The sequence below is a fragment of the Podospora pseudocomata genome, assembly GCF_035222375.1.
Source record: "Podospora pseudocomata strain CBS 415.72m chromosome 1 map unlocalized CBS415.72m_1, whole genome shotgun sequence".
NCBI classification, from domain to species: Eukaryota; Fungi; Ascomycota; class Sordariomycetes; order Sordariales; family Podosporaceae; genus Podospora; species Podospora pseudocomata.
Genome location: NW_026946363.1, coordinates 3,975,113 through 4,002,484, shown reverse-complemented (window position 1 = coordinate 4,002,484; position 27,372 = coordinate 3,975,113). Strand labels below are relative to the sequence as shown.

The following is a 27,372-nucleotide window of genomic DNA, read 5'->3' as shown; positions in this document are numbered from 1 at the left end:
AGTTGGTGGGTTGGACCTTGTCAGTTCTCCTCTCCTGGCTTCGCAAACTAACGCACACACAAACCACCCCCCGGAAACAAGTCAAGCTGGAGCTTGAAGTGCGACCTTGGACGGTCTGTCCCGTTTAAAGGGGTCGTAAAAAGACATTGGGAATCGCTTCCCGCGCTGCACTCACATTGATATCGAAACTGACGTTAACACCTGATATGCGGGGGTAGGAAGACTCTCGTCGTGGTGCGAAGAAAAGTTTCGGCTCCAATTTTCAGGTAGGGCTTGGAGCACCCGCAAGCTGCCACAAAAGACGCTAGTCCCATTTAGGTAATCTGGGGATTTCCAGATTCACCCCAACTGCCTTCTCCTAACCACGGACCTCGATTGCTCTCTTATCGCGATAGCGGATCAGGAGCTGTTATCAAGGCTTCCATTTCGTCATGAACACATGGATGTGGAATGGAGAATTATATACAGTATTGTAGCTCAAACGTCGCAAAGAATAAGAACAGAAGACGGCAGAGTGATTTTGGCAAGTGCATTGTCTTCATGTATTCTTGGGGTATTCATTTTAACGGACAGAGCTCACTGTCACCAACCTAATCCCGTAGTTTCGGCACTCGACAGTTTGCCCTCGATGGTTTGCTTGTGAGGTGGATGTCATTTTTGGCTTTTAATTCGCACTTTCCATGACGCCGGCCACAATCGTTGTTGAGTGTGACATAAGAGGCCTTCCGAAATAGACGCAGTGAATAACTCAGCAAATCCGTGTTGTGCTGAACCCTTATGCTGACCCTCCCAGAAATCCCATCTTTTCCTCCCCCAGAGAACCATGCCGAACCAAACGCTTCCCATCTACCAAGACGCCCATTCCCAACGCTTAAGCCGAGGACTTGATCTTGGCGAGAGCCTTGCGCTCCTCGAACCTTCTCTGCTTCTTCAACCGCATAACTTTGAAGCGGTCAAAGTCGGTAAGGGCCTGGCGCTTCTCCTGCTTCTCCTGCTTCTTGGCCCAGTTGGTGGCAGCCCACTTGGCGTCAATGCCGGCAGCCTCCCAGGCCTTCTTGACGGTAGCTGTCCGGGCACCGCGGGGGAGCTTATCGATGACGATGGGGGTCAGGAGGGTGTTGGCGAAAGAGACCTCGCCGCGGGGGGTGACGAGCTTCTCGTTGGAGGAGGGGCCGTCGACCAAAGCCTGAAGTCCACTGTTTTAGTTCTCTCTGTCCAATTTCACGATTCACTTCATCGTAGATATCGCCATTCGGTGCTCGGCGTCCACTCGGTGGGTTGGGTTCAAACATACGCGCTTGTGGTCGATGATCTCGACGATAGCAGCGAGGCTGCCGCTCTCAAGCTTGAGAACACGGCCAACCTCTACGCGGCGCCACGCTGTCGCTCCGATGTTGAGTTCCGCCATTTTGGTCGACTGTCTGGTGATGCTGTCGTGTTAGTAAGGTCGGTCCAGCAGGGTGCTTGGAGAAGTGCGAAAAGCGAAAATGAAGAGTAAAAAGCAGGAGGGTCGTGGGCAATTACAGTGGGCAGGAAAATGGGGTCGCGCGTACCTTTGATGCTGTGTCCGGGGCCGTCAAAGATTCGAAGTCGCTACCATGCACCGATATCGAGACCAAATTTTGTGTGCGTTGGTAATTGGCAGGGCTCGTGGAAATTTTGCGGAATGAGTTGGTGCCGGTTCCGACCACTCATGTGCTGGCGCTTGAGCCACAGGGCGGGGCAATTTGGGGCTAGTTGGCCGTGGCAATTGTGGCTTGCCGGCACTAGGCTCCACTCCGTTTTTGACGACACCTCTTGCCAGTCCGGGCCAACCAACTCATTCTTGGGACTGCAACTTAGTTCAATTTTCCAATCTTTCGGCCTTATAATCTCGACCCCGTCGGTTTCCCCCAAAGGCTTGAGCAGGCAAGACTCATGGGGCGAACATCCAGTTGGCAAGAATGAGCTTGGCGATGCCAAGCCATTCGGTCTTAGACGTGGACGGTGATACAACCCATCCATTTTTCTTGTCCCATCTCAGGTTCTCCGATCTCCAACGAGCAAACCATGGTTTGCTCATTCTCGTGTCTGTAGCGAGCGACAATCACCTCACCCATCATGCCATTGGCGTGCTGTTGTCTTCCGCGGAACAAGCCCGCTTACACCTGTCTCCAAAGGTGTGGTAGGTTCCCAGCTTCGGGTGTAATGGACCGAGAGAGGAGGTCCGTATCCCGGGCTGTCCTCCTCTTCGGCGTCCGATTTCACAACCACCGAAGGCTGTCCTGCGGCATGCAAGCCGCAGTGATTGTCAACACTCCCCGACCTATTCCCGGTATCTGGTCAAGTCACTTGACCCGTCGTAGTGGTTAAGCTACCAGTCTCTTTGGAGTTAGGAGTTGGAAGGAGTAGGATGGACTTGATTCCAGTCCCAAAGAGATGGCATATGCATGCGATCTGCAGTGTCATAACTCGCTATCTTGACCACTGCATCGGGTCATCCCTGTCCGCATCTCAGTCCCAATCCCCATGAGCTTGTTTCCATACTTTCGACCTACACCTAATCGCTGTCTCCAGATTGTTTGCGAGATTTTTAGCATGTTTCCTGTTCTTCAACGCCACGGATGATGACAAAATGATAAGACCCGGGGAGGGCAAGTGCGACGCTGAGTCCTGTGCAATTGGGCAGGTCTGGTCTGGAGATCCCCATGAGGTACATATCACGGGGTTGGGGGATGCCCACCACGGCGGAAGAAGAAAGCTTATTTCTCTCTCCCGCTGACGTGAAGGGCTTTGGAAAGGCTTGTTTAATGTGTCTTGTCACATTTGTGAAGCCTCTCAGACTCTCGTGCAGCAACCCTCTTCAACTAAGTTTCGAACATGCCCATCTGCCTGGCGTAACATTCCTCTTCCGCCTATATAAGTCCCGGGTCCCTTACCTCTTCTAACATTCCGATTATCGTCAGACGAACTACGAAATCATCAACCATCTTTCTGGACCCACAGCTTTCCTGCAGCCGTTGAGCTCCACTCGCATCAAAGCCTGGAACCCTGGTCATCAGCAAAATTCCATCTCCACCTGCCGAGCTACGGACTTACAATAAGTTACGACACTACCTAAATCAGCATGGCCCAACCAATGGGCTTGACGCTCGATGATATTGTCTTCGACGAAGCCACGCCGGAGCAGCAGCGCATTGCTCTTGAACTAAGAGCTGAAGCCTGCACTAATCCTCACGAATTCATCGAGCGCGAGCGTCACCTCACACAACATGAGCTTACTCGCTCTGACTGTCGACAGTGGGTCCTCTATCTCAAGGGATACCCAAGACAGATCATCGCGAGCTGTGAAGCTATACGCCAAAAGATCCTCGTCTCCGATGGAACTGCTAGGGAGTCATATGGTTACACCATCCGACACGTCTTCACAACACCGGTTTGGCGTCGATTAGGCATGGCTGCGTATCTGCTCCGCTATGTGAAGGAGCGGATGGACGAAGACAGTGAATGCAGCGTGTTCTTCAGCGACAGCGGAAGGGAATACTATACCGGTCTTGGATGGTTGGCATACCAGGGAAAGCAAGCTAACCTCATCCTGCTTTCCCTGCCGCAATCGCCCCCCCTCACGCCTATCGACTCACCACCACAGACCCCAGGAGAGGGACCACGGCCCCGAGCCCCATCGTTCTCATATCGGCCTACAGGGCGCGCTGATGCTGTCACGGTAGACCTTCTTCGGCTCGAGGATCTCCCTTTGCTTTGCAAGCAAGACAACTACCAGCTCAGCGCTCGCTTCAGAGACATGCCGTCTGGCAAGAAGACGCATGTAGCCTTTGCCCCAACCTATGCCCGTCTAGAATGGCAGCTTGCCCGCGCTGAATTTGACGCGGTGAAAATGACGGGGAAGTCGATCACTTACAAGGGCGCCAAGACGGGCAACTCGAGGAGCTGGTTATACTGGGCGCATGATATCCCAGCCAAGAAACTTCGGATTCTGAGAATTGTGCATGGGGTGGAGTGCCAGACTAAGGCTCAGAAAGTCGCCGATACGCAGGTTCTCCTTGAGGCAGCCCTGGCCGAGGCAAAAGAATGGGGGCTACCCAGAGTCGTGCTTTGGAACCCAGATGAGGACGTGATTACGGGGTGCAAAGCAGTTGGGAACAGGAACACGGCGAGCGTAAAGGTTGTTTTTGATCAGCAAATGGGTGGTTGTGTACCGAGCTTGCGGTGGAAGCCCTCGGAGCCGGGAGTGCCAGTACGAGTGATTGAGTGGGAGGACAATTACGGATATTGCTTGCCTTGAGGTTTGCGTGATATGGCGTTGGTTGGCGTTTGCTATCAGTTGTTGAGATGGCTTGTGCAGATAATGAGATACCTAAGAATGAACTCCTGTGACACAGGTGAGAAACGAGAGATAGCATGGTGCTTACCAATTAAACTAAGGCTGGAAACGTTAATTCCACATGGTCTCCTCCGCTGTGATGCTGTGGAACTTTGCGAGTTGTGAGGGGGTTGGGTCAAGGCTGGTGACATGTGAAAAGACTGGGTGATCCAGGTCAGCGTTGTTTCGTATCGTGTCCGTGATCGAGGAATCCGTTGATGGTCCAGTCATTCTACATATATTTCCCTCGATTGAGGTAGATCGATGCCATCTGCAGAGCTGTGACTGATCGAGAGTCGTTGATGTTGCACCACCAGATGAAGAGGAGACCCAAAGGGGCGGGGGGCTTGCCGAGAGTGTGGGGCGGGCCAAGCCTGTCAAAACAAGAGACACACCCCAGGGGTGTAAGGAGTCCTCTCGAATTTGAACGGGGTCCAGGCTCGGGAGTTGCAGTCTCCCATTTGCGAGCGGCGGCAACAAACTGACCTATTTCCTCCTAACCAAACTCCTAGAAACAGGGGAAGTGTGCAATGATTGACCGACGATAGCTTTATTTTTATGTGCCGAGCGACGAATACCCCGTTCTTCCTGAGCCGATGAACACGACAGGATTTCTTTGTTAAGCGTCGTCGACTTCCAAGATGCGTCCCCTCCAGCCGCTGAACACAACGAATGCGGGCGCCCGAGACCAACAGACGTTTTTGTCGCCGTCCGATTACGACGCCGATGCGATTTCGATCCGCAGCGATCAGGACACGGATAGTGAGGATGACGAGAGGCAGATGAGAGCGAGGAACAGTCGCGAGTTGAGGGCGCACGACAGGCTGGTGCTGATGGAGGAGGAGGAGCTTGGCCAGTTGGTGACTGAGACACGGAGGAAGAAGGAGAGGGAGAGGAGGGGCTCTGGGTTGCCGTTGCCGATACCGAATCCGTTGACGTTGTTTTCGAGGAGGCTGAGCGATGCTTCGAGATCGAGGTCGGCGAGTCCATCATTTCACTCGGCTGAGTCGGTTGACGGGAATGATGGGGGGGAGAGGAGGTCGAGGAGAAAAGCGAGGAGGAAGGCGAAGAAAGACCGGTTGCTGACTGAGGCGCAACATGGTGAGGATGGGGAGTTGATGTATGAAATGGAAGAGGGGGGGGTGAAGAGTGGGAGCGATACTGGGGAAAGCAGTGATCGGGATGACAGCGATGAGGTGGACAGGAAGAATCTCTTGCACATGGGTGCTGTGAAAGCGAAGAGAAGGAGGAACTGTTGTCGCTGGGGCCTACTTTATGCACTCATAATTGTTGGCTTTGGGATTCTGGTTTTGGTGGCTTGGAAGTTGTCAATTGAGAAGAAGGCAACGGCACAAACCGCAGCGAAACTTGTCAGCAACGGCACGGCTCTGTTTGCTCCTACGACCATTATCATCAGTTTAGACGGATTTCGCGCCGATTTTGTTGACAGGGGCTTGACACCGAGGCTCAATGCCTTTGTCAAAGAGGGTGTATCACCACGCTATATGCTGCCGTCTTTTCCTAGCGTCACCTTTCCTAATCATTACACCTTGGTCACTGGCCTGTACCCCGAGGCTCATGGGGTGGTTGGCAACTCCTTCTGGGATCCCGAGCTCAAAGAGGAATTCTACTACACTGATCCTAAAAGAAGCCTGGATCCAAAATGGTGGAAGGGTGAGCCGTTCTGGGTGACAGCTCAGAAGCAAGGCCTCAAGACTGCGATACATATGTGGCCTGGGAGCGAAGCTCACATTCTCAACACGAACCCTACCTACATGGACAAGTACAACGGAAAGGAGAAGCTGTCCAAGAAAGTCGACCGGGTTCTTGAGTTCCTGGATATGCCGGATGATGAGCGCCCACAAGTGATCGCGGCATACATTCCTAATGTTGATGCGGTTGGGCACACATTTGGTCCCAACAGTACCGAAATTCAGCTTACAATTGGCAAGGTCGACAAGATGCTAGACCGCATCTTTAAGGGGCTGGAGGAACGACGCTTGACAAATATTGTCAATGTCATTGTCGTTTCTGACCATGGCATGGCAACCACCGATATAACACGCGTTGTGCAGTTGGAGGATCTTGTCGATGTCAGCAAGATCGAACACACCGACGGATGGCCGCTGGTTGGTTTGAGACCGAAGAATCCCAATGATCTTCAGGAGATTCACGCACAGTTGGTTGAGAGGACCAAGGCGAACCCGAATCTCGACGTGTACCTCAGGGATATGGACATGCCTGAGAGATGGCATTTCTCCCGGAATGACCGCATTGCTCCTTTATGGATCGTGCCCAAGACTGGGTGGGCGCTTGTGAAGATGGAGGAGATGAATCTGAAAGAAGCACAAGCGAAGGGTACTGTCTATGCGCCACGCGGCCTACACGGGTACGACAACGAACACCCTCTAATGAGGGCGTTGTTTGTCGCTCGGGGCCCTGCTTTCCCTCACCAGCCAAATAGTGAGGTTGAGGTTTTCCGTGAGTAGCATGATTTTTTTTCGCTTTCTTGAATCTTGAACTAACCACCTGGCAGAAAACATCAATGTCTATAACATGCTCTGTGATTCAGTTGGGATCACCCCTGCGCCAAACAACGGCACCCTTAGGCTTCCTCTGAAGCCGATTGGTCTGCACAGCGATCACGAATTTGATTCGCCTGCTGAGTCGAGCACCCAAACGCCTGTGTTGTCAAGCTCAACATCGGCGAAGCCTGTCATGGTCAACCCAGTCACAGCCAGTGCTCCTTTGGTTGCTCCAACAGCAACAGTGACAAGGACGGTTGAGAAGACTATCGAGGTCGACAAGCCGACAGCGCAGCCCTCTTCGGATCCCTCAGGCGGTGACGAGGGCGATGATGGCAAGTCCCCTCTGGACAAAGTAGGTGACTCGGTCAAAGGGTTTTGGGACTGGTTTTCTGGAAAGGTCTCGCATTGGTGGGACAAAGTCTCCAACGGCAGTGATGGCGAGAGTGAGGAGCCTCCCGAAAACCCCAACGAGTAATCACAGGTGTGGCTTGGGGGGAAAGGTTGTATAATGGTGTCTTTTGACACGTGCTTGCATAGAGGCTCATTGCATCAGGCCGGTTGTTTTGGGTATTTTTGAAGGAGTTACCAGGAGTTGGAAACTAAATTGCCTTGGCCTCATAGCTGTACTAAGGTTGCTCTGAAGAGCAGCTAGGTTTGGCCGTATATTTCGTGTCGTTTAGTAATACATAGTAGTGGACACGTTGACGTCTACCAGTAATCCGATTCGGTCTGAACTCGAATGCCTCATGGGAGGCTGAGTGAAGCGTGTTCAGTTTTTTCTTTCTTTTTGTTGCCGGTAGCGTGTTTGCTGTGTAACGTGCCAACACATGGTCCATTTACTTATAGTTGCGTTTTCTCCCTCCATGTTATCTCCCTCCATGTTATCTCCCTCCATGTTATCTCCCTCCATGTTATCTCCCTCCATGTTATCTCCCTCCATGTTTTCTCGAGGTTCTCCATTCCTGATATTAATGGCAGGTAACTTTGGAAGGAGCTATCTCCTTGTTATATCAGATGGACGTTTGAAGACGTCAAAGTCGCACGAGCTCCAAGCCAAGAGATTTTGTTTCGACAAGACTTCAGCTGAATCCCTGCAGGTGTGCCTGCTGGGTCTCCACTTTTGTTTTGCGGCAGTGGAGCGGACCCCACTGAAAGACGGGGGTGTTGTGGGGGCTGATCAAGGATTGCCCCACTATCTGCCTGGTTGATTAGAGCGCGCCCCGGTGTTGTTGCAACATGGGAATTCGAGAAACTCAGCGCTGGGCCCGACAAATCCAGTGCCGAGCCTCTCAGTCGTCACCAAGCATGCATGCAACATTGCAGAAAGAGCAGTAATAATCGCGAGGTCCAGGTATCCTATCCTATCCATCCTCTGCGCGCTGCTGAGCTCAGAGAGGTAAGCCTGACCTTTTCAAGTTTCCAGCTCTCAACAGCCCCCCAAAAGGCGGCCAATTCTCCAGCTAGCTTTTGTCGCACAATCCCAAATCCCATTGACCGTCAATCAATCTTTTCCTCCCTTCCGCATCCCGTCTTCCGCATCAACGCCAGTGCCTGCCTGCCCAACTGACTGAAACCAGCAAAGGCGCGCCAAGTTGAAGTTGCAGTAAGAAAAAGACGATCACTGCCCCTTCTCCTGCAAAAAGGTACCGGCCAACTTTGACCGACCATTCAGGGCTACCTTTTTTTTGCCTGCCCGCCTTTGCCTGCTTTTGCCCGCGCGCCAGCCAGCACTTGGTTGGCTTTGGAAGCTGCAAGCCCCGAAAGCCTCGTCTTCCATCTAGTCCCTTCTCCTCTCACCCAACTTGCTTCGCCTGGGGGACTGACCGACCGTCGAAAACAGTCGCAGGCTACCGTGCCACTACAGCCTGAGCCCCCCGCCCTATCCGCTAAAACTCCCTACCTTAGGTTGCCCAACAAAACTTAAACCGAAGGAGACGCACACCCACAAACTGCACTTCTGGGTGCTTTTGGCAAAGGCAGCCTGCCTGGTTGTGCATGTGGCTACCCGCTCTGCGACTGCGGCTCCCATTCTCTTCTTTCACCTCATCAGGCACCGTCAGTGCCCTTAAATTTCACAAACCCGAGCCCCATGGACCTCGAAGAGGATATTGCGATTCAAGGGACGATACTGAGGTCGTTGTTGGAGCAACCGCGGACTTCTGAAATCAACAAGCAAATACGGGAAGCCAAGGCTGAATTGATTAAACTCAAGGAAAGGAGGGCCCGCGGGACTTCGTCAGAAGGTTAGTTCAAGTCCTGCATTCCTCCATGGCCAGAATGGCGTTCAGTGCTGACGAGAGCTCCTACCACAGGCAAAGGTACGCAACCAAGTCCTTCAAAACCCTGCCCCGATAGAGGTTTTGGACATGCACATATTCAAACTCAGGCTAATCATTGCCCTCAGCATCTTCTTACCCCGCCAACGGCTCATCCTCGAGAATGTCGAACCCGCTAAGCTCGAGCCCTGGAGGAGGGCCTCCACCCCACCAGCCAGCCTCTGGATCTCGAAAGCGTTCTTTCGGAAGCTCTCACTTGAATGTTTCTTCATCCATATGGGGTCCAAATAACTCCAACCGAGCGTCGCCGAGCCCGGGATGGGATTACAGTTTTGGGGGCCCTGGGGGCAACGACGTAGATGAAGAATTATCTTCCATTGACCTTACTGGGCAAGCAGTCTCTTGTCACGCCCTGTCGATCTGTGCTAACCTTTGACATAGGGACGATGCGTGGCAGGGCATCAAACAGAGAGCTCTTGATGTGGAAAGGCGCCATGAACAATCGAAGGCCCAGCTTGATCAAGATGCTGCCTTTGCCAGGCAGTTATCGCAAGGCACTTCGACGGCACCCGAGTACGGCTCATCGATACCCACTGGCCAAATAAATGCATTCGACCGAATTTCACACCGCCAACCATCGAGCAGCCAGTTGTCCAATCAAATGTCTCTATCTACCAGACCACGACTTTTGCAGGGAACTACTTCGGAATCGTTTGGAGCGCAGACTAATGGACTATATGGAAATGGGAACTACCCAACGAACTCGGGGTCAAATGTTACAGGTGGCGCTGGCTGGACCACCACGCCAAGTCGTGGGTATGGTGGCGTTCACACACCGCACACGAGCAGCTACTCCCATAACACAACGCCCGTTAAACCGGGGCCGAGTCAGGTTACAGGGGGTCCGGGTTGGAGCATCGTTCCAAGTGGTCAACCACCAGCTATTCAGTCACGACAAGCTAGCAGCTTTCAACACAGCTGTGGAGTCAATGTCAAGTCTGAACCAGGGAGGGCCAATGGGGGTCCGGGATGGAGCATCACTCCAAGTCAAGTGAATGGCATCAACCGCGAGGAAAGCGATCGGATGCCTCAAATGCCGGGGGCCTGGGAAGATTCCGATAGTGGCAGCGACGAGGTAGCTACCGGCGGCTATGCTTTGTGGCAACAAGGGGCTCGCTCGACCCATCCCTCTAGCCGTACTCTTCCCCCACCGAACCCATCCTACAACCGATCCATTCCAGCCTGGAACCCATCCGCGTTACCAGGCTTTGCAAGCGTTAGCCAACTGGCCAGCCTCGATCGACCAGGTCTACTGAACAACGGCAGCTACTTCTCCGACGTGGATTACCTGGGAGGGCAACCCAGTCTTGCTTCGACGATTCATCGTGCAAACAACATTGACTTCCAGAACATGACCGATATGGACGGGAACCCCCTGAATCCGCGGTTAGCGAACTATCTGGATGACTTTGTGCACAATCCTGTCAAAACAGAGGAGGAAATTCAACAACTTCTTTCGAATATTCGACCTGATATGGAAATTCCCGAGGAGGAGCGGGGTGAAACACCGGCGGGCATGAGGTATCCTCTCTATCCGCACCAACAACTTGCCCTGAAGTGGATGGCGGAGATGGAGACAGGGTCAAACAAAGGCGGTATCCTGGCCGATGATATGGGTCTTGGTAAAACAGTCTCGACCCTGGCATTGATGATTTCCAGGCCCTCTGAGGACCGGGCAGTGAGGGTAAGCAACTTCTCAGACCCCTTCCTTTTTTATAGCTTGCCTGTTCGTGCCTTGTCAAGGTGTTGGTTGCATTTACTTTACATACAGCAGCTCTTTCAACTTCTGCACTTGTCCAACAGACGCATGTCATTGTTCTTTACAGCCCTCGGTACCGCCGCCAAAGGCATCGACACTATCAGTAAAGGCCTCGACACTATTACTAAAGGTCGACACTATTATCTAACGCATCGATACTATCATTTAACGCATCATCACCATCATTTAACCCATCAACACTATCATTCGACGCATCGACCGTATTATTAAACGCCTTCCAAGAACAATGACATGTGTTTGTTGGTCGTCTGTGGGTGTTGAATGGAATGTTGCATCCGTGAAATGGTGCAACGGACGCCTTGAACTAGTTTAATAGGCGTCCTGCTTATCTTTCAGCACATTGAATGCTAATATTGAATAGACTAATTTGATCATTGGACCTGTCGCCCTTATCAAACAATGGGAAAACGAGGTCAAGAACAAGCTGAGGGGTACTCATAAGATGAGTGTTTACCTCCTCCACCAGAAGAAGAAGATACCATTCACTGAGCTCATAAATTACGACGTGGTGCTCACAACGTATGGTTCAATCGCCTCGGAATGGCGCCAGTACGAGAAGCACGTGCAACAACGCAACGCGGCTGCGTTGTATTCGGAGAGAGACGACGGCGAGCTTGCCAAAAAGTGCCCCTTGCTTCACCCCAAGAGCACCTTTTACCGCATCATCATCGACGAAGCCCAGTGTATCAAAAACAAGGACACCCAAGGCTCAAAGGGCGTGCACAAGATCAATGCCACCTACCGCTGGTGCCTTACTGGCACGCCCATGATGAACAACGTATCAGAGCTCTATCCACTCATCCGTTTTTTGAGGATTAAGCCCTTTTGGGAACATAGGCACTTCCAAACGGCGTTTAAATGCCTCGGCCCCCGGAATAATGGTAACAACGAGTATGCTCGCAAGCAGGCCATGGACAAACTTCGGACCGTTCTCAAGGCCATCATGCTGAGGCGCATGAAAACCTCGCAGATAGATGGCAAGCCCATCTTGACTTTACCCCCCAAGACCGAGAGATCCGAATTTGTAGAGTTCTCAGTCGATGAGACACAATTTTACAAAGACCTCGAAGAGAGGTCGCAGGTTGTCTTCAACAAATACCTCCGTGCCGGTACTGTTGGTCGCAACTACTCCAATATTCTTGTTCTTCTGCTGCGGCTTCGCCAAGCATGCTGCCACCCTCACTTGATTGATTTCGAGTGCGTCGGCAGCGCAACCACCGCTGACGAGACCATGGATGATTTGACCAGGAAGCTTGATGCTGCAGTCATCCAGCGTATCAAGGACATCGAATCTTTTGAGTGTCCTATCTGTTATGACGGCGTCGAGGATCCAGTCCTAGCTATACCCTGCGGCCATGACACCTGCTCAGAGTGCTTTACTTCGCTGACAGACAACGCGGCCAGGAACAATGTTCTTACAGGTAACGAGAACGCCGGTGCTAAGTGTCCGCAATGCCGCGGCCCCGTTGATGCTTCAAAGGTGATCAAGTACACGACCTTCCGAAAGATTCATATGCCGGAAACTCTTCCTAAGGAAGAGGTCAAGGAGGAGGAGCTGCCAGAGATTTCAGACTGGTCTGGCTCGTCAGAAGACGAGGATTCCGACAATGATTCTTTCGGCAGTTTGAATGACTTCATCGTGGAAGACGATGATTCAGATGAACTCAGTGAGGGTGAAGCTGCAGCCCAGGCGATGAAGATGGCGGAAGCCAAGGCGGAAGCGAAGGCGAGAAAGGAAGCGAGACGGGCGGAAAAGAAGACCACGAAGGCGTCCAAGAAAGGCAAGGAGAAGAGCAAACTGAGCAAGGGGAAGAGCAAGGTTGAGCCGGTCAACCCAAGTCAGCTGCGGACACTCCGCCTTGAGGCTGGCAGAAACAAGGAGGCCCGTCGGAGATATATGCACTACCTCCGCGATAATTGGGAGGACTCGGCGAAGGTCACCCAAGTCATTGAGCTTCTGAAGACGATCCAGGAAACCAATGAGAAGACCATCATTTTCTCTCAGTGGACCTCCCTGCTGGACTTGATCGAATGCCAGATCAAGTACAGTCTCAAGCTGCGTCACTGCCGGTACACTGGCGACATGTCGCGCACCCACCGCGACGAAGCGGTTCAAGACTTTGTAGAGAACCCCGAAAACAAGGTCATGCTGGTGTCCCTCCGGGCCGGTAACGCGGGACTGAACCTGACGTGCGCTTCGCGCGTCATCATTTGCGATCCCTTCTGGAATCCATTTATCGAGATGCAGGCTGTCGACCGCGCCCACCGTATTGGGCAGCAAAAGGAGGTGCAGGTCCACCGAATCCTGGTCAAGGAAACGGTCGAGGACCGCATCATGGATTTGCAAGAGAAGAAGAGAGAGCTGGTGGAGAGCGCCCTGGATGAAGACAAGAGCAAGCAGCTGGGCAGACTGGGTGTTCAGGAGCTGGCTTACATCTTCAATGGCGGCGCGAGACCCCCTCAATAGGCGTCAAAATTGAACCGAAAGGCCTCAGTAGAGAGTGAGAAGGCCTCAGCGGATAGTCGATAGGCCTCAATTTTACTTGACAGGCCTTGTTTGGGGGCTAGAAGGCGTCAAAATGGAGTTGAGATGCCTTGTTTGGAGGTTGGGAGGTGTTGTTGTCGGGAGACAAGGCCTCGAGGACACACAAAAACGCGGACAATGGACGCGGGTGAGGCCTACTTTTTACCTTTACCATGTCAATATTTTCTGTATGGTTTTTCTTCTCTTTTTGTTTTCCCCTTGATGTTTGTTTCGTCTTTTTTTATGCCTTGTCCAGACAAGGATTTGTTAGGTGTCCGTTTTTCTTTTCCTAGGTCATGGGTTATGGGGGTTTTCACCTTCCGTTTCTGTGCAGTCTGCAGTGGTAATGGGCATCATGATTCCCCCCTTTTCCCTGTTTTTTCTCCCTCTGTTCATTATGGACTGGTGAGATGTGGTTCTGGGGAGGATGGAGACGCACTGGTCGAGTTGCATGTGGGGTGGGGGGAGGCGCCTCGCGGCATGGGAGGATGGAAGGGGTGATGGATGAAGGGAAAAGGGGTCAACTTGCATTGTGTTGGCGTTGGAGGCGAGACGGATGGGGCTTTTGCTTGTGTATGTATGGGTTTTTGGTAGTGTAGGCTATTTGTGGTGAACGAATGGGTGGTGGTAGATGAGGAGGAGACTGCCACCTTGCCTGGTCAAATTAGCTTTGATTTTGAGAACTTTGAGTTGTGTGATGGTGATTGAGGTGATGTGATTTACGATGATGAGTGCTCGGGCTGGGTGAGTGCTCGGGCTCGAGCTGGACAACATAAATTAAGTGAATAGAGAAAACCACAGGAAACCCCGGGCACGCAAGATACGCTTCAATATCACGTCAACAGTTCACACATCAAAGAGTAACGGAAGTCAAAGCCTTATTATCGTGGAGCCGACATATCAATCTCAGCGGTTTTATTGAAACACTCTCGGCCGGGTGTATACCGCATCCCATCATCCAACACCCATAACGTCATCTCCTACCGTCCAGTCCAACCTCAATATTTTACAAAACACACATATCATAATCATTTACCCCCCCTCCCTTACCCCAACCGATCAAACCTCTCCCTAGCTCTATTCCTCGTCTTCTCCACAAAGTCACTGAAATCCCCCTTCGTCCTCCTTTGCGCCTCCTCCCCAGCATCCCCAAGCTTACTCCCCTCCGCCCCCAACCCAACACCAGGAGCATAAACCTCCGTCGCAATCGCATCCGTCCTCCCCGCCCCCTCGGCCCCAAGTCCCGCACCCGCCGTCCACCCCATCTTGGCCAGCATACCCGCCCCTTTGCTCTTCTTGGCCGGTGTGTCCGCCTCTGCGGACAACGAAGAAGGTTCTTTCCTCTTTTCTGGCACAGATGTCTTGGGCTGATTGGTGGGTTTCTTCGGCTGACGGAAAGCTTGCCTACGTTCCAAGGCTCGATCACGATAGTTGGGCTGACTACGCTTAAGTTGCGCTTCCCACTCGCGGTAGAAGGCTTGGTCGGGGATGCAGCTTCTTTGTTTCTTGCCCAGTTTCTTGAACTCTTCCTCTGCGCGAGAGCGGGCTTTAGGGTGGGCGAGGTTCCGCTTGTGGAGTTCGCTTTGCTGTTCGTGTAGCCAGATTACTTCCATCTTTTGAAATTGGCGCTTGCAGAGTAGACAACGGAGGCGGTCAAAGTCAGCGTATGATTTGTATTTGGGCAGGGGTTCAGATTTGAGACGAGGGGTACGGCGGATGATGGTGCGGTGCTTCTTGCCAAGAGCACTGAGAGCAGCCGCGGCTTTGTCCTTGATCTCGGGGTCGTGGTAGAATAGATGGGCTGTCCCTTCGTGGTAAATAAGTAGGTCGGTACGTTCTTGGGTTGATCGCTCCGTCGGTGCTTTCCAGCCGCAAGCCACGCATGTCATCGCCTCCCAGTCGGCATAAGAAATGTACTGATCAGCCCAGTGAGGCGCAAATGGACCGTCAGGCTCTGTGCTCTCAGACTCACGGATGGTCGTGAGGTTAAAGTTGGAGGACTCGGTATCGGTATTTGAGGGATCTGTGGCCCTGGCTTTCGAACCATGCAATTCAGCTGACTTCTTGGCCCACAACTCCATCTGAGGCATCATGATGGGTTTGGCACCAACAGCAGCTCCCAGGTCCTTCTTAAACTTCTTGAACGTCTTGGAGACATTTTTGGTTGGATCATCATTGGCATTGTTGCTCTTTTCAGGCTGTGACACCTCGGAGATAGGCTCAGTGGTGACAACGTGTACGCTAGGGTAGGCGCGGTCATCCCAGTACTTGATGCGAACGGCAGGATTGTAGATAGGGCTGAATGAGAGATCTTGATTGTCAGGTGTAACAGGATCGAACGAAGGAACAAAAACTCCTGTGTGAATAAAGGCAACGACGACTGGCTTTGAGGCGATGGTGAACTTTGTCGATGCCTGGAACTTCTGAACGGCGGCCACGGCATCCTCGACAGTGGCAAATTCGGCGAAGCCATATCTCCAACTTTCGTTGCTTCTGCGATCTCGCATCACGAAAACACGACGCAGCGAGCCAGGCTTCGCACCCATGCCGACAGTGCTCTTGGTGGGTGCCGTTGATTTGAGTTTGTTGGTGCTCGGTGCCTCTTTTGGTGGCTCTGGGTTCTCCAGAAATAACTTCATGACCCCTTTGGCCAGAACCTCTTCTGTGACAGAACGGTCGAGGTTGCGAATTACGACATATTGAGACGGCATCTGCTGGGGGCACTCGTCGGTCTCGCCAGTTAATAATGGGCCACCTCCATACCCATCATCCTCTGGACGTTCAGTTTTGCACTTGAAACACACAGCTCGGTGCGGGTAGTTAACAACATGGCACTGCGGTCGATTAGTCTCAGACCATTTACAAGGCAAAATAGACGGCACATACAGTTACACACGTCCAACGATCATCTTCTCGGCCTTCTCGGCCACCGCGCCGTGACTCCCGAGGATCAGGCATGTCGTCGCGGTAATTAGGGTCCTGAATGCCGAAGGTGAAGAACTCAGAGTCCTTCCCGCGGGAATGCTGAAGTGGAAAAGAAATTTCCGGATAGAACTGGTCCAGAAAGTCTTCGACCTGCGATCGACGATGGAATTCGACAGCTGCAATCCGCCGGCCTGAACACCCCGCATTAGCACCTCCGACACGGAAGATGGGACGAGAGACTTGGTCCAGGAATGAGCGACCTACCGTTTTGATCGTACCGTAATCGAACGAGCTTCACTTGATCGCTCGAGAACTGATGGTCTCGGGTTACAAAGTCGAGACCGTAGAGGACGTCGCGCTCAGTGGCATCCTCAGTGAGACCTTCAAGAATCAACACTTTGGACGAGCCAAAGCCCGAACCCGCACCGCTGTGCTCCCCACGACCGTGACCCCGACCACCCGCACGCCCAGCGCCAGGATTCCTATCTCGAGATGGCCGACTTTGTGACACATCGCGATCTAGATTGTATCGTGAAAAACGTTCACTATGTTCCAAATCGATATCTCCTCGCCCGTAACGGTCCGACGGCGGGCTACCAGACGGTGGTAGGTGTCCACCGCTGTGAGGCCTGTCGCCCCGATACCGTCCGCGATCCGGGTCGCCACCAGTGCGAAGGCTCCCGACAGCTTGTCTCGAGTAATACTCCTGGTCATCGTCATCGTAGTTGAGGTTCCTCAAAGGAGGCGTTGGAGAATCTTTTGCGGTCGAGGCAAACACACCCAAAGTTAGCCATCTTCTGCTCCATATCAACAGTTTGCAAACCGCAAAGCAACAAGCGGATATCGTAGAGTGCTTCTGCTAGGACAGGTTTATCGTGTGGTTTTACCCTTCCTCGAGCGGCGGTAGTCGCCACCTCTTTCATCAGGGCGACGATATTCGCGGTCGCGATAGCTTCCACTGCGCCCGCCATCCCGCGATGGGGATCTGGAGCGGTGCTGCCCCTCGTCGTACATGATGCTGAAGTTGAACTGAGTTCCAGAATGGAGAGATAGATCCCAATTGCTTGAGATGAAGGTGGTGTTTGGTTGTCTGCTGCTCAAAGCATAATTACAAAGTTGAATGGCGAGGACCTTGATGGTTTGTCAGGAAATCGAGACTCGAAGCCAAGCAGTCCCTTTAACTGGGCAAAAAACCAAAACTCGCTGTGGCCCAATAAAATCTGGTCTTCACTAACAATTACCAATCGTCTACCACGCACGCCCTAGGCAATACTTTTCCCGCCTCTAAACCTACCCTAGTAAACGCATTTAAATCTCGGAAAACGCGCTAAAACCTCAGTTTTTTAAGTCTTAGCTGTACTTTTAGATTTGTAAAGTATTAGTGTCACGAATATGATGTGGACACCCAAAAGGAACAACCAATAGGAAAGAGGTGGCCCGGCAGCCAATCAAGAGAAAGGAGGATAGACCAATAAGAGGTGGATCATCCGGGACATGAAGGAATCATGAACGATTCCCAGGAATCACTCATGATCCTTAAGAGTCGGTCATGATCCGGGGAGAAACAGAATGATCCAGGCTTGGCATTAGGTCTATATATACGGAGGAACTGGCTGGTGTAGATAGACAGTTCCGCAGTATGCAATCACAGATTGTATTCACGGTATCTTGTGTTTACATTGAGACATCTTGTTATGCACTGTTTAGCTGCACCGAACCAATTGTCAGTGTAACAGGCTGAGCCTGGCATGGACCTCGGCAACCCTCGGCCCTGGTGAAGCTATTCCCAGAACGCACAGACCACTACTCCAGAACCTTCTATCACCGCGCACTGGCCAACACCCTCAGCCATACCAGAGGCTCATGTCGACAAACCTTCTATTCCCCTTTTCCTTTTCTTCTTCAAGTTCGGTGTACTCGTAGAGTCGTCACCAGATAGTTGTAATACACTCCTGGAACCGTTACAGTCAGAAGTTACCTTCAACCCGTATCCCTTTCAGAGGTTCTGTACAGGGGTTCGTCACAATTAGCTAACCTTAAGCACACTATTTGATTTAATTAGTAAATTAAATACCATTAAATCGTAAACCTATATATTTTATTAAATTACCTTAATTTTATATATAATCCTAAGGTTAATAGTTATTTATGTAATCTTTTATTATAAATAAATTACTACTTGATAATCTAAATAACTAAACTAAATATAACACTTTTGAGTACTTATTAAAATAAACTGTTTTAAATGGGGTCGCTGAGAGCACTGTAACTACAGGGGTCTCAGGAGGGTGAAGCAATTACCCAAGAACTTGGCGAGTCTCAGACTGTGCTGCTAAGTACGACGTGTGACGAACCCCTGTACAGAACCTCTGAAAGGGATACGGGTTGAAGGTAACTTCTGACAATTGGTTCGGTGCAGCTAAACAGTGCATAACAAGATGTCTCAATGTAAACACAAGATACCGTGAATGCAATCTGAATTGCATACTGCGGAACTGTCTATCTACACCAGCCAGTTCCTCCGTATATATAGACCAGTGGACCGTGGACCGTTGACTTACAGACGGTCCTCGGTCCGCTCCTGATTGGCCGATACTGGACCGTGGACCGTGAGCCCCGCTCGATCGCGCAGTCTCATCCTGATTGGTCCCTCGTAGCTCCACTGTCTTCTAGAACCGTGACATACAATAACATTAACGTAAATAAAACCGAACTTTCCGAGTTCATTTTTTAAAGGTAAAATCCGTAATCTTACTAACTTAATTAACGTAGTTAAAGTCATTATAATTAAAATAATGTAGAATTAATAAAAAGATATCAGTTTACCCTACAGGATATATCTCGAGAATTAGAAATATAAAATTAAAGAGTTTTAGGTAAAAAAACACGCGGTTTCTATACACGCGTTTATAAGAAGGTACATTAAAAAGATAGGGGGCTGTAGTAGGTATACTTCAGGTCACCACACGCGCCACAGATTTTTAGCCTTTTGCCCGTGTCAAAGGGGTGCAGTCGCAGGAAACACCGAGTCGCAAGCTTACCTGGAGCGCGTGCGCAGGTGGCCAGAGCGCTAGCAGTCTGCAGCAGCCGTTAGTAACCGAAGATATTCCGATTATCTAATCTTATCGACAGTGGGCTAGCATCGCGGGGCCACAGTGTGGGCTCGCCGGTGATAAGCACGGTGTTGAGGGGGCCACTTACAGACGAAAGACAGAGATGGTGTGGTTGATGAGGCAATAAGAAGTTTGAAGCAGCACAGCAGTTCCAAATCCCCAAAAAATACATTTGCACTCGATTTGCGAGGCCCATCATTGAGTAGTCGCCGATGACCCTCTGCCTCCACGGTGTGGCTCATTACAGGGGGTGGGTGCTTGATGAAGTTGATGATATCAATGAAAAAACTGCTAACTTGCAAGAGCCAGACAATGCTTTTATAAACCCATTTTGCGCTCCATCTTCAATATTTCTCGGTGAAACGATACACGCCCACCCAGACCTGAGCAACACTGCCCCCTGAACCCCTGACTTTTGTCCTCCCCTCACACAACCACGAGCAGTGCACCAACGATGACAACCCAAGATCAAGTCAACCCCCCACCCCCAGAGGGAGAATCCTCCATCTCCCTCCCGGGAATCTACGTCTCCCTCACCGACCTCCCACTCGACATCCTCTCAATAATGGACAAAGTCCGCAGCCCAGAAGCGGGCGCCATCGTCACCTTTGCCGGCACGACAAGAAACAACTTCGCCTCTAAACCCGTCACCTCCCTAACCTACACCTCGTACCGCCCCCTAGCCCTCCAAACCCTCTCCTCCATCGCCTCTTCGCTTCTGACCAAGCACGCCCTAAAAGGAATCGCCATCGTCCATCGCCTGGGCACAGTCCCCATAGGCGAGGAGAGTATCCTCATCGCGGTGAGCTCTGCCCATCGGAAGGCTGCGTGGCTCGCGGGCGAGGAGGCGCTGGAGGAATGCAAGGAGAAGGTGGAGGTTTGGAAACGGGAGGAGTTTGAGGATGGGGGGGTTTGGAGGGCTAATAGGGATGGGCATCAGGGGGCGGAGGTGAAGGAGGGGAGCAAGGGCGAGTAAAAGGGAAGAGGGTTTGCATGTTGGGATTTGGCTTGTAATCATGCTTAGCTATCTGGTAGTGAGCAGGTTATGGGATAGGATGTATTCTTGAGCTTTTGAACTATGGTCTCTAATTTTACGTATCTAAGTTTGAAACACCTATTGTCATAGAGTGATATCGAAGGTTTTAGGGAAACTTGACACTCGCAAATAGGGCACAACAAACCCGAAAAGTCCCTTGACCGACAACTATCTCATTTTTGACATCCCAATAGACAGCTACATATGACACATGACTTGATCCTCTCCATATCAACCCCCCTCACCCCTTAAATCAACAGAGACAAAATCCCCCCAAAGACCATTGCTCGCTTACTCGCTCGCTTATTTTCATCCAAAAATAACCATCAAACCACAAGTGAACAAAACCAAGTCCAGCACATGCCATATAGTAAAGACTTTCCGAACTGAAAAATCAATCAAAACCGGTAAACTCCCCCCCCCAAACAAAACACATCCAACTCCCTAAACTCCTCCCATTTGACCCCCTATTTGCCCCTGTACCCTCACTCCCCACTATGGCCATACACTCGGCCCAAAAGTCTCCCCCTTCGGTACAACCTTTTGTATCGACTTCGCCGTCATATCCAAAGTAGCCAACACGGCCGTGTTTCCGAACCACTTCGGCGCATCCGTCTCGCTCAGATAGAGCGCAAAGAAAATCACCAACGTTGACACAATCAACCCGCAGTCCAGCGCCGACGAAGTGACATAGTTGTACTGCAACCACCAACCTGTCTTCTTCCTCCTGATAAGATAGTTGAAGGCCGTCCCCACGATGCCCCAGCAGTAGTAGATATACACCGTCGCGGGTGGCAGCCAGCCTGATCCACCGAAAATAAGCGGCATGTTGACGTACCGCCAGAGGGATCTCGGATATCGGCGGGCGAAGAACCAGGTGATGATGGGAGCAATGGCGCCGACGAGCCAGAACCACTGGAGAGAGCTGTAAAGCGCTGTGCCAGAAAACATGCGCGCCGGACCAATAGCGCCCCATACTATGGAAGCGGTATAAAAGACGCGAGCGCTTGGGCAGTTCCAATGGTGAATTTGATCTTCGGAGCAGATGTCGGGGATCGTGTCCAGGGCCCAGTTCATGACGGCGATTTGAACAATGGCGGACCATATCGATGCGATGAGCTGCGACCAGAACATGGTTCGGGGAGGGACCTTCATGTAGTGACCTAGTTTCATATCCTGGACAAAGTAAAGCGCTTGTGACATGCACAAGTAACCATAGTTCTTGAACATCATCATGGCGAGCGGGCGACCGGGGAGCATGTAACCGATGATGAACTCGGTCAAGACGTTGAGGCCGAGTTGAATGTTGGTGATAGCCTGGACGATGCCGATGGGGATCGTCCAGACAAGCGGGATGAGCATGCAGATGATGTAAGCCCACCAGGGGAAGTTGGTGTCCCAGGCCTCGACCACGGCAAAAGACATGCCGAGCATGATGACGAAGAGTACAACGTACCACCAGTCCGGAGCGTCCTTGTACTTCTTCATGAGCCTCATGTGAATGTCGTCCTCTTGTTGCCGGGCCAGCCTCCATTGCGACATGATTTCGCGGCCGTGGTACAAGGCGACGTGTGTGATGACGGCAGCAACCGCGGCGAACGAAAGCCCGTAGGCGAGCGCGAATTGGGTAGGGAGATAAAGCGGGGAGTAGGCCATGTATTTGGCCTCGTCGAACTGCAGGTCAGCTCCTAAAATTTTGGAAACGTTGTAAATATTGCCGGTGTTATCGTAAGCGTGGGCATTTTGAACCGGCAGGAACTCCGAGTACCACATGCCCGAGTAATGGATCCCGATGGACACAAAAACGAAGAAAACCGTGACCCCGCCGATGACATTGGCGATGGCGTGAAATGGGGGAATAAGCGGTGACATGAGATAGCCGGAAATTATACTCCAATCCTAAACAAGTGTCAGCCAAAGACGGCGTGTGAAAGCAAACAGGGAGGCCTACCAGAGTGATGGGGAACAGTCCATAACCGCTATATCCACCAAACAGCTGGTTGACCACAACATTCTCCGGCCAGATCCAGGTGATCCAGCAGAACCATGACAAGCCCTGGAAGAGATAGCCTGGGAACCAGTACCACAAAAACGAGCCACCGAACACGATCATGAACCACTTGTATCTGCTGATGCTCCAGCCGTTCGTCACTGTCGGATCGGATGGGCTGTGGTCATGAAGGGTGTAAAATAGGGCGCAGTTGACGAGATCGGTCGGCCAGATCATGGCGGCGGGCCACACCAGGAACCTCCTTGCCAAACCAGCCAGCCCATAACCCGTGCAAAGTGTCGTGATGCCGAATAGCATTTGCCATAGCCAGCCAAAGTTCTGGCCGTACCACATACGCTGTGCAATGATCACATCAGTAGCATACAAAGCGCCACCTCCATACGCAGCCTGCGTACACGTTAGCGTCTGGAACATCCAGAAATGGGAAAAACCATCAACAACGCACATTTGACATGACCACAATGATGACATGCTCCTTAAAGTTGAATGGCCCTGGCCTGAGGTTGAACTTGAGCCCCCATACATTCCACACACGGTCCGGGAACACATAATCCCAGCAGAGACCCAATGGGTAGGCGATGAGTTGGATGACAAATGTCGTGAGCATGATGCTCGGGTTTCGTAGCGACAGCAGCATGTTGACGGCGGAGCCAATCGTACACAAGAGCATCCCAATGACCCATGCTCGCACCGTATTCGCAGGCATCTCGACATCGAAGTTTCGTACCGTGGCTCGTACCTTGATAAGAGGACAAATGTTAGAACGACCATCCCCTCATTTCACAACCTCCAACACCTCTTGCGCCGGCCATATTTCTAGGGTGGCTTCTCACTTCTGGATATGGAGAGTTGTCCTCATTCAAGACCTGCTCAATTTCCGCCCCCTTCTCGGCATTTTGCTGGTTCAAGATGATGGCGATATCCACCTCCTCCAGCTCGTCCAACGGCAGGTTTGGATCCAGTCGGTGCATCTTCTCAAAATGCTTCAGCGACGCCAGCCCACTCGAGTCCCCCTCCAACGACCCGTCAACACTTGGCAGTTGCTCCTCCTCATCATGCCGCCGTCGAAGAATGCCACTCAAAAATGCCGGGACCATTTTGGTTCTGTCTCAATCCACACTGCCTTCCTTCAGAGATCCCCTTGGTTGAGCGGAGCGAGTATCGGCCGCTCCGTTGCTCCCGGCGCGACAGGGCCGGAGAAGCAAGAAAGGGTGTAATCGACGCGCCCAGTGGTGTGTTGTCGGGGCCGTCACGCAAAATAGCAACGTTTTGGTGTTGTAGGGAGAAGAAAAAAAGAGAAAACAAAGTCAATGGCGCGAGCGCAGCTAAGACAGGGGGATGGATTAATGTATATTGAAACTGGACATGGCTGCCTCGTGCTTCAATGCGCAGAACACTGGCTCACTGATCAGTGAAGAAGCGGGGCCCGGGGTTCACACAGGCGAGACAGAGCCAGCGACGAACGGGGCAGCGGGCGACAGCGCAGGAATGGAGAAGTGGTGGTGTCGGAAGGGGAGAAGGTGGTGGGAAAGAAAACGGTGGATTCTCTGCAGCAGCCAGCGTCGGCGACATGGAGTGCACTGGGCCAAGGGCAAACACTGGTTCGGCTGGGCGACTTCTCGGCGGGCCTGGGGGAGCAGGACCATGGGAGGGTCAGGTCAACTCGCTAGCGGGTGAAAATGAAGGAGGGGCTGCTTCTGGAAGCACAGGAAGCACACAAGCCGTCGACCACAGCGATCCCCAGCGAGTGCTGACCTGCCTAAATTGGCCTGATGGCTGGTTTGATGGGTTGAGCTCCCGGCGATGTGACAGGGATCGAGGCGGGGGCCCCAGCATTGCCCAGAGACCTGGAGACTGCTTGCGTGATGCTGTTCCTTGATCCATCCCGTCGCGATGAGATAACACTAATGCGTGCCCTGACGCATGGAAGCGATGGTCGGCTTCGAAAGAAGGAGAGAAGAAGCAAAAAGCATTGGTGATAGCTGCCGCAGGGCTGGGCTGGGTGTGCCAGGCCTGAGGTGTCCGAAGCGGAGGGCCGAATCAACTCACAAGCGATGTCGCACTGACGGTCTTTTTTCATGCCTCCAATATCAAATGCTCTGGCATCGGGATTGGGGACCACTTGGGGCCCATGTGGGATGATGGGCTAGAAAAGAATCAGTAAGGGAAAACGGGGTGCAAAACGGCACGGTAGGCTCGACGGGGACTTGCCACTCGTTTTCCTGATGGGCGGCGATGCATCCAAGAGACCTCAGCCAATGGCGGCATCTCTTTGCCCTGTGTTTAATATCGGCGACCCATGATGCTTCTTCTTATCTCCCGCCTGGCCCCGTGGCACGATGGTCTGAAACGGCGAATTTGGGTCTAGGAAATGCATTATTTCCAACATTTTCGATCGGGATTCGCGGGGGTATGACTAGTGTACAAATCAAAGACAAAGATGGCGATATTGTAGAAGCTTGCAAGCCTGGAGAAAGTACGGATATGCCTACAAACTCGCCATCACGAGCCACCACCGGCCATCTTGCTCCTTCTCAACTTCTTTGCGGGGCGGGAACAACAGCCGGCCGGGGTTGCAACATCCGTCCCAAGACCGACTTGACTGCCAGGTGCACCTCCGTTTCCATTGGCCAAGTCTTGGATCCGGACCTGAATTCGTCAAATGGGTTTGAAGCCCGCAATCGCTTAGAGTTCTTGTGGTTAGCAGCGCCCGTTTCCATCTGACTAAGCCCACTCTGCTTTCACATTCAACCCCCACCTTTTCATCTTCACCATCTCACCCACATTTGCACCTTTCGGAGTTTACGTACAGGTGTGGCTTCGGTGCATGATACTGCTCTCAAGCCTATCTCAAGCAATGTTCTTTTTAGCGCCTCTGTCTAATCAGTTGTCATGAATATCGTTCTTCTTAGCAGCGGAAACACATCCTTATCGGTCTACACTTACTTGGCCGTGGATCGAGACACTCACTACCAGGCCAGCGAGTGTTCAACAACATAGGGCGCAATTCATGACCGCATTTCCATTCTACTTCGCCGGCACGGTTTTCCCACGTTCCATGGTCCAACCCATGCCGAGCACAAGACCTTGAATCCTCCAGAGACACCTAAGATCGGGGAAGCTGCAGCTAATGCTATATCCATACCACGCCGAACGATGATTTTTGGCGAATAGAAAACCTTGGAGCTTTCCGTACATGGCGCAACCGCAGGGGAGGTTGGGGGGCCATCGGTAGGATGGGCTGCAGAGCCTGCAGAAGAATGATACTCTTCTTCGTCCCATTCTCCCCGCTGCTCGGTGTCGCATTTGGCTCTGGTTGCCGCTGTCACGACTCGTACACAAAATCTCATGGGCAGAAAACACCAGCTGAGCATCCCGTTTAGCATTTTCGGTCCGAGCCTTGTCCCAAAGCTGAGGGGTCCTGAACCAGGCAATGTTTATCTTTCAACCCAGATTCCAGGCCCCATGTTTCGCAACCATCAGATAACGTATTGGTTCTTGGCATCGTCGAGATGGTTGTCGTACTCGGAGCAAGGAACACTCGGGCCTCGTCTCGAAACTCTTCATCATGGATGGATGCAGGCACGACGCAAGCACGGCAGAGGGGGATAGGAAGATTATCCTCTGCACGACTCCAACCGAACAACCGAACCTCCCAAGACGCCGGGTTTTGACCTGTGGGTTGGGATAGTCTGGCCACCACCACCACCTCAACCACCGATATCGCCACGATTCCTCGCCATCCGTTCCCGAACCTCGACTTGCCCAAGAACTCATTCCCCAAGTTCCAGCTCTCTGGCCCCCCTCCTCCGCAATGTCTCTCTTCTTTTTCTCCATTCCGTTTCTTATGCTGGCTGCAGAACGGGACGTCCATTCCTAACCAAAATAGCATCCAATAGATTACACATCATTGGTCCCGGCTATATACACACATATTAAACCGGTACCACCACCACACACACACATCAAGCTCAAGAGACACATACCGCCAGACTGACTTTTATTGCAAGCGTGGCTGCATAGCACAGCATGAAGGCCGATACGATACAGACCTAGAACGACGAACCCGAAAATGTAGGTCTCGGCTTTTGTCTTGATGTGTGTGTGTGTGTGTGTGTCACCACGTTGGAAACCCGAGTGGTCGTTTCCTCGGCTATGGCACTGAGAGGCTGTATCTCCTGGGACACACAGACATATATGCTAGCTAAGAATTCAAAGGCCTGCCTACTATGAGGGCTTATCTTTGCTCACAGCCCCACGTAGAGTGATAGTACTATTTTGGCGCCTGGGGGAAGCACATGAAGCACTGCGAAGTGGATGGCAATATATTCTCGCCAACGTCAAGCAGAGGTCACACACCTCCATCAAGGTTGGGAGTGTAAGCAGTTTACTGCTGCTTCCTTTAGAGGGTGTCGCGACCATACTCCCCACGTAGAGCGAGCTAGCTGTTGGCTGTTTGCCGTCCTACATAACCACAGGGCCATACATACATAGATAGAAAGATAGCCTTTCAGTTATCGGCAGAAAAGATAGCCTCACTACTTGAGTAGTGTTGCAGGTGAGTCGCGAGAGAGAAAAAGATGGGGCCACCCGGGGATTGAACCCGGGACCTCTCGCAAGCAATGCTATAGGGTGAACCCTAAGCGAGAATCATACCACTAGACCAGCGGCCCTTGTAATTGGTTGTTATAAGAGTATCAATGTAAGACTTAACATATTTGCAGTTAGAATGCTTTCACACCTCGACTGGATGAACAGA

The 27,372-nt window shown here is 51.9% G+C and overlaps 7 protein-coding genes and 1 non-coding gene across 8 annotated transcripts; 4 read left to right on the top strand and 4 right to left on the bottom strand.

The window, feature by feature from the left end:
• Positions 1-871: 871 nt before the first annotated feature.
• On the bottom strand, positions 872-2,008 carry QC762_114350 (uncharacterized protein; the record flags this gene model as incomplete). The annotated part of the gene is made up of 3 exons (XM_062885853.1): positions 1,554-2,008; positions 1,295-1,421; positions 872-1,186 (listed from the first exon to the last, which is right to left on the bottom strand). The coding sequence occupies exons 2-3, from the start codon at positions 1,406-1,408 to the stop codon at positions 872-874; spliced, it is 429 nt and encodes a 142-aa protein (XP_062748864.1). The 5' UTR covers positions 1,409-1,421; positions 1,554-2,008.
• Positions 2,009-3,106: 1,098 nt separating this feature from the next.
• Positions 3,107-4,282, top strand: QC762_114340 (uncharacterized protein; the record flags this gene model as incomplete). The annotated part of the gene is made up of 1 exon (XM_062885852.1): positions 3,107-4,282. The coding sequence occupies one exon, from the start codon at positions 3,107-3,109 to the stop codon at positions 4,280-4,282; it is 1,176 nt and encodes a 391-aa protein (XP_062748863.1).
• Positions 4,283-4,564: 282 nt separating this feature from the next.
• Positions 4,565-7,654, top strand: QC762_114330 (uncharacterized protein). Its single transcript, XM_062885851.1, has 2 exons — positions 4,565-6,841; positions 6,897-7,654. Exons 1-2 carry the CDS (start codon positions 5,002-5,004, stop codon positions 7,361-7,363), a joined length of 2,307 nt encoding a protein of 768 aa, XP_062748862.1. The 5' UTR covers positions 4,565-5,001; the 3' UTR covers positions 7,364-7,654.
• Positions 7,655-8,288: 634 nt separating this feature from the next.
• QC762_114320 (uncharacterized protein) lies at positions 8,289-14,365 on the top strand. Its single transcript, XM_062885850.1, has 5 exons — positions 8,289-8,531; positions 8,729-9,131; positions 9,293-9,578; positions 9,606-10,908; positions 11,366-14,365. Exons 2-5 carry the CDS (start codon positions 8,978-8,980, stop codon positions 13,469-13,471), a joined length of 3,849 nt encoding a protein of 1,282 aa, XP_062748861.1. The 5' UTR covers positions 8,289-8,531; positions 8,729-8,977; the 3' UTR covers positions 13,472-14,365.
• A 209-nt stretch (positions 14,366-14,574) lies between these two features.
• QC762_114310 (uncharacterized protein) lies at positions 14,575-17,723 on the bottom strand (the record flags this gene model as incomplete). Its single annotated transcript, XM_062885849.1, has 4 exons — positions 17,341-17,723; positions 16,718-17,209; positions 16,415-16,644; positions 14,575-16,362 (listed from the first exon to the last, which is right to left on the bottom strand). Exons 1-4 carry the CDS (start codon positions 17,465-17,467, stop codon positions 14,575-14,577), a joined length of 2,637 nt encoding a protein of 878 aa, XP_062748860.1. The 5' UTR covers positions 17,468-17,723.
• A 1,845-nt stretch (positions 17,724-19,568) lies between these two features.
• On the top strand, positions 19,569-20,542 carry NIT8 (Molybdopterin synthase catalytic subunit; the record flags this gene model as incomplete). The annotated part of the gene is made up of 3 exons (XM_062885704.1): positions 19,569-19,816; positions 19,876-20,368; positions 20,390-20,542. Exons 2-3 carry the CDS (start codon positions 20,021-20,023, stop codon positions 20,540-20,542), a joined length of 501 nt encoding a protein of 166 aa, XP_062748859.1. The 5' UTR covers positions 19,569-19,816; positions 19,876-20,020.
• A 67-nt stretch (positions 20,543-20,609) lies between these two features.
• On the bottom strand, positions 20,610-25,622 carry QC762_112850 (uncharacterized protein). The gene is made up of 6 exons (XM_062885705.1): positions 25,560-25,622; positions 25,424-25,492; positions 23,447-25,297; positions 23,059-23,352; positions 22,554-23,000; positions 20,610-22,501 (listed from the first exon to the last, which is right to left on the bottom strand). Exons 3-6 carry the CDS (start codon positions 23,708-23,710, stop codon positions 21,098-21,100), a joined length of 2,409 nt encoding a protein of 802 aa, XP_062748858.1. The 5' UTR covers positions 23,711-25,297; positions 25,424-25,492; positions 25,560-25,622; the 3' UTR covers positions 20,610-21,097.
• Positions 25,623-27,195: 1,573 nt separating this feature from the next.
• On the bottom strand, positions 27,196-27,286 carry QC762_0013300. Its single transcript has one exon. It is a non-coding gene; the product is annotated as a tRNA-Pro (tRNA).
• Between the last annotated feature and the right edge of the window lie 86 nt (positions 27,287-27,372).

What these genes read in the sequence shown, in the direction of transcription:
- QC762_114330 (XM_062885851.1), top strand. Translation starts at nt 5,002, where the DNA reads ATGCGTCCCCTCCAGCCGCTGAACACAACGAATGCGGGCGCCCGAGAC. An exon ending in TAGTGAGGTTGAGGTTTTCC is followed by an intron (nt 6,842 to 6,896) that starts GTGAGTAGCATG and finishes ACCACCTGGCAG; the next exon opens with AAAACATCAATGTCTATAAC.
- QC762_114320 (XM_062885850.1), top strand. Translation starts at nt 8,978, where the DNA reads ATGGACCTCGAAGAGGATATTGCGATTCAAGGGACGATACTGAGGTCG. An exon ending in GCAGTCTCTTGTCACGCCCT is followed by an intron (nt 9,579 to 9,605) that starts GTCGATCTGTGC and finishes CCTTTGACATAG; the next exon opens with GGACGATGCGTGGCAGGGCA. An exon ending in CTGAGGACCGGGCAGTGAGG is followed by an intron (nt 10,909 to 11,365) that starts GTAAGCAACTTC and finishes AATATTGAATAG; the next exon opens with ACTAATTTGATCATTGGACC.
- QC762_112850 (XM_062885705.1), bottom strand. Translation starts at nt 23,710, where the DNA reads ATGGTCCCGGCATTTTTGAGTGGCATTCTTCGACGGCGGCATGATGAG. An exon ending in ACAACTCTCCATATCCAGAA is followed by an intron (nt 23,353 to 23,446) that starts GTGAGAAGCCAC and finishes CCTCTTATCAAG; the next exon opens with GTACGAGCCACGGTACGAAA. An exon ending in GACTGTTCCCCATCACTCTG is followed by an intron (nt 22,502 to 22,553) that starts GTAGGCCTCCCT and finishes ACACTTGTTTAG; the next exon opens with GATTGGAGTATAATTTCCGG.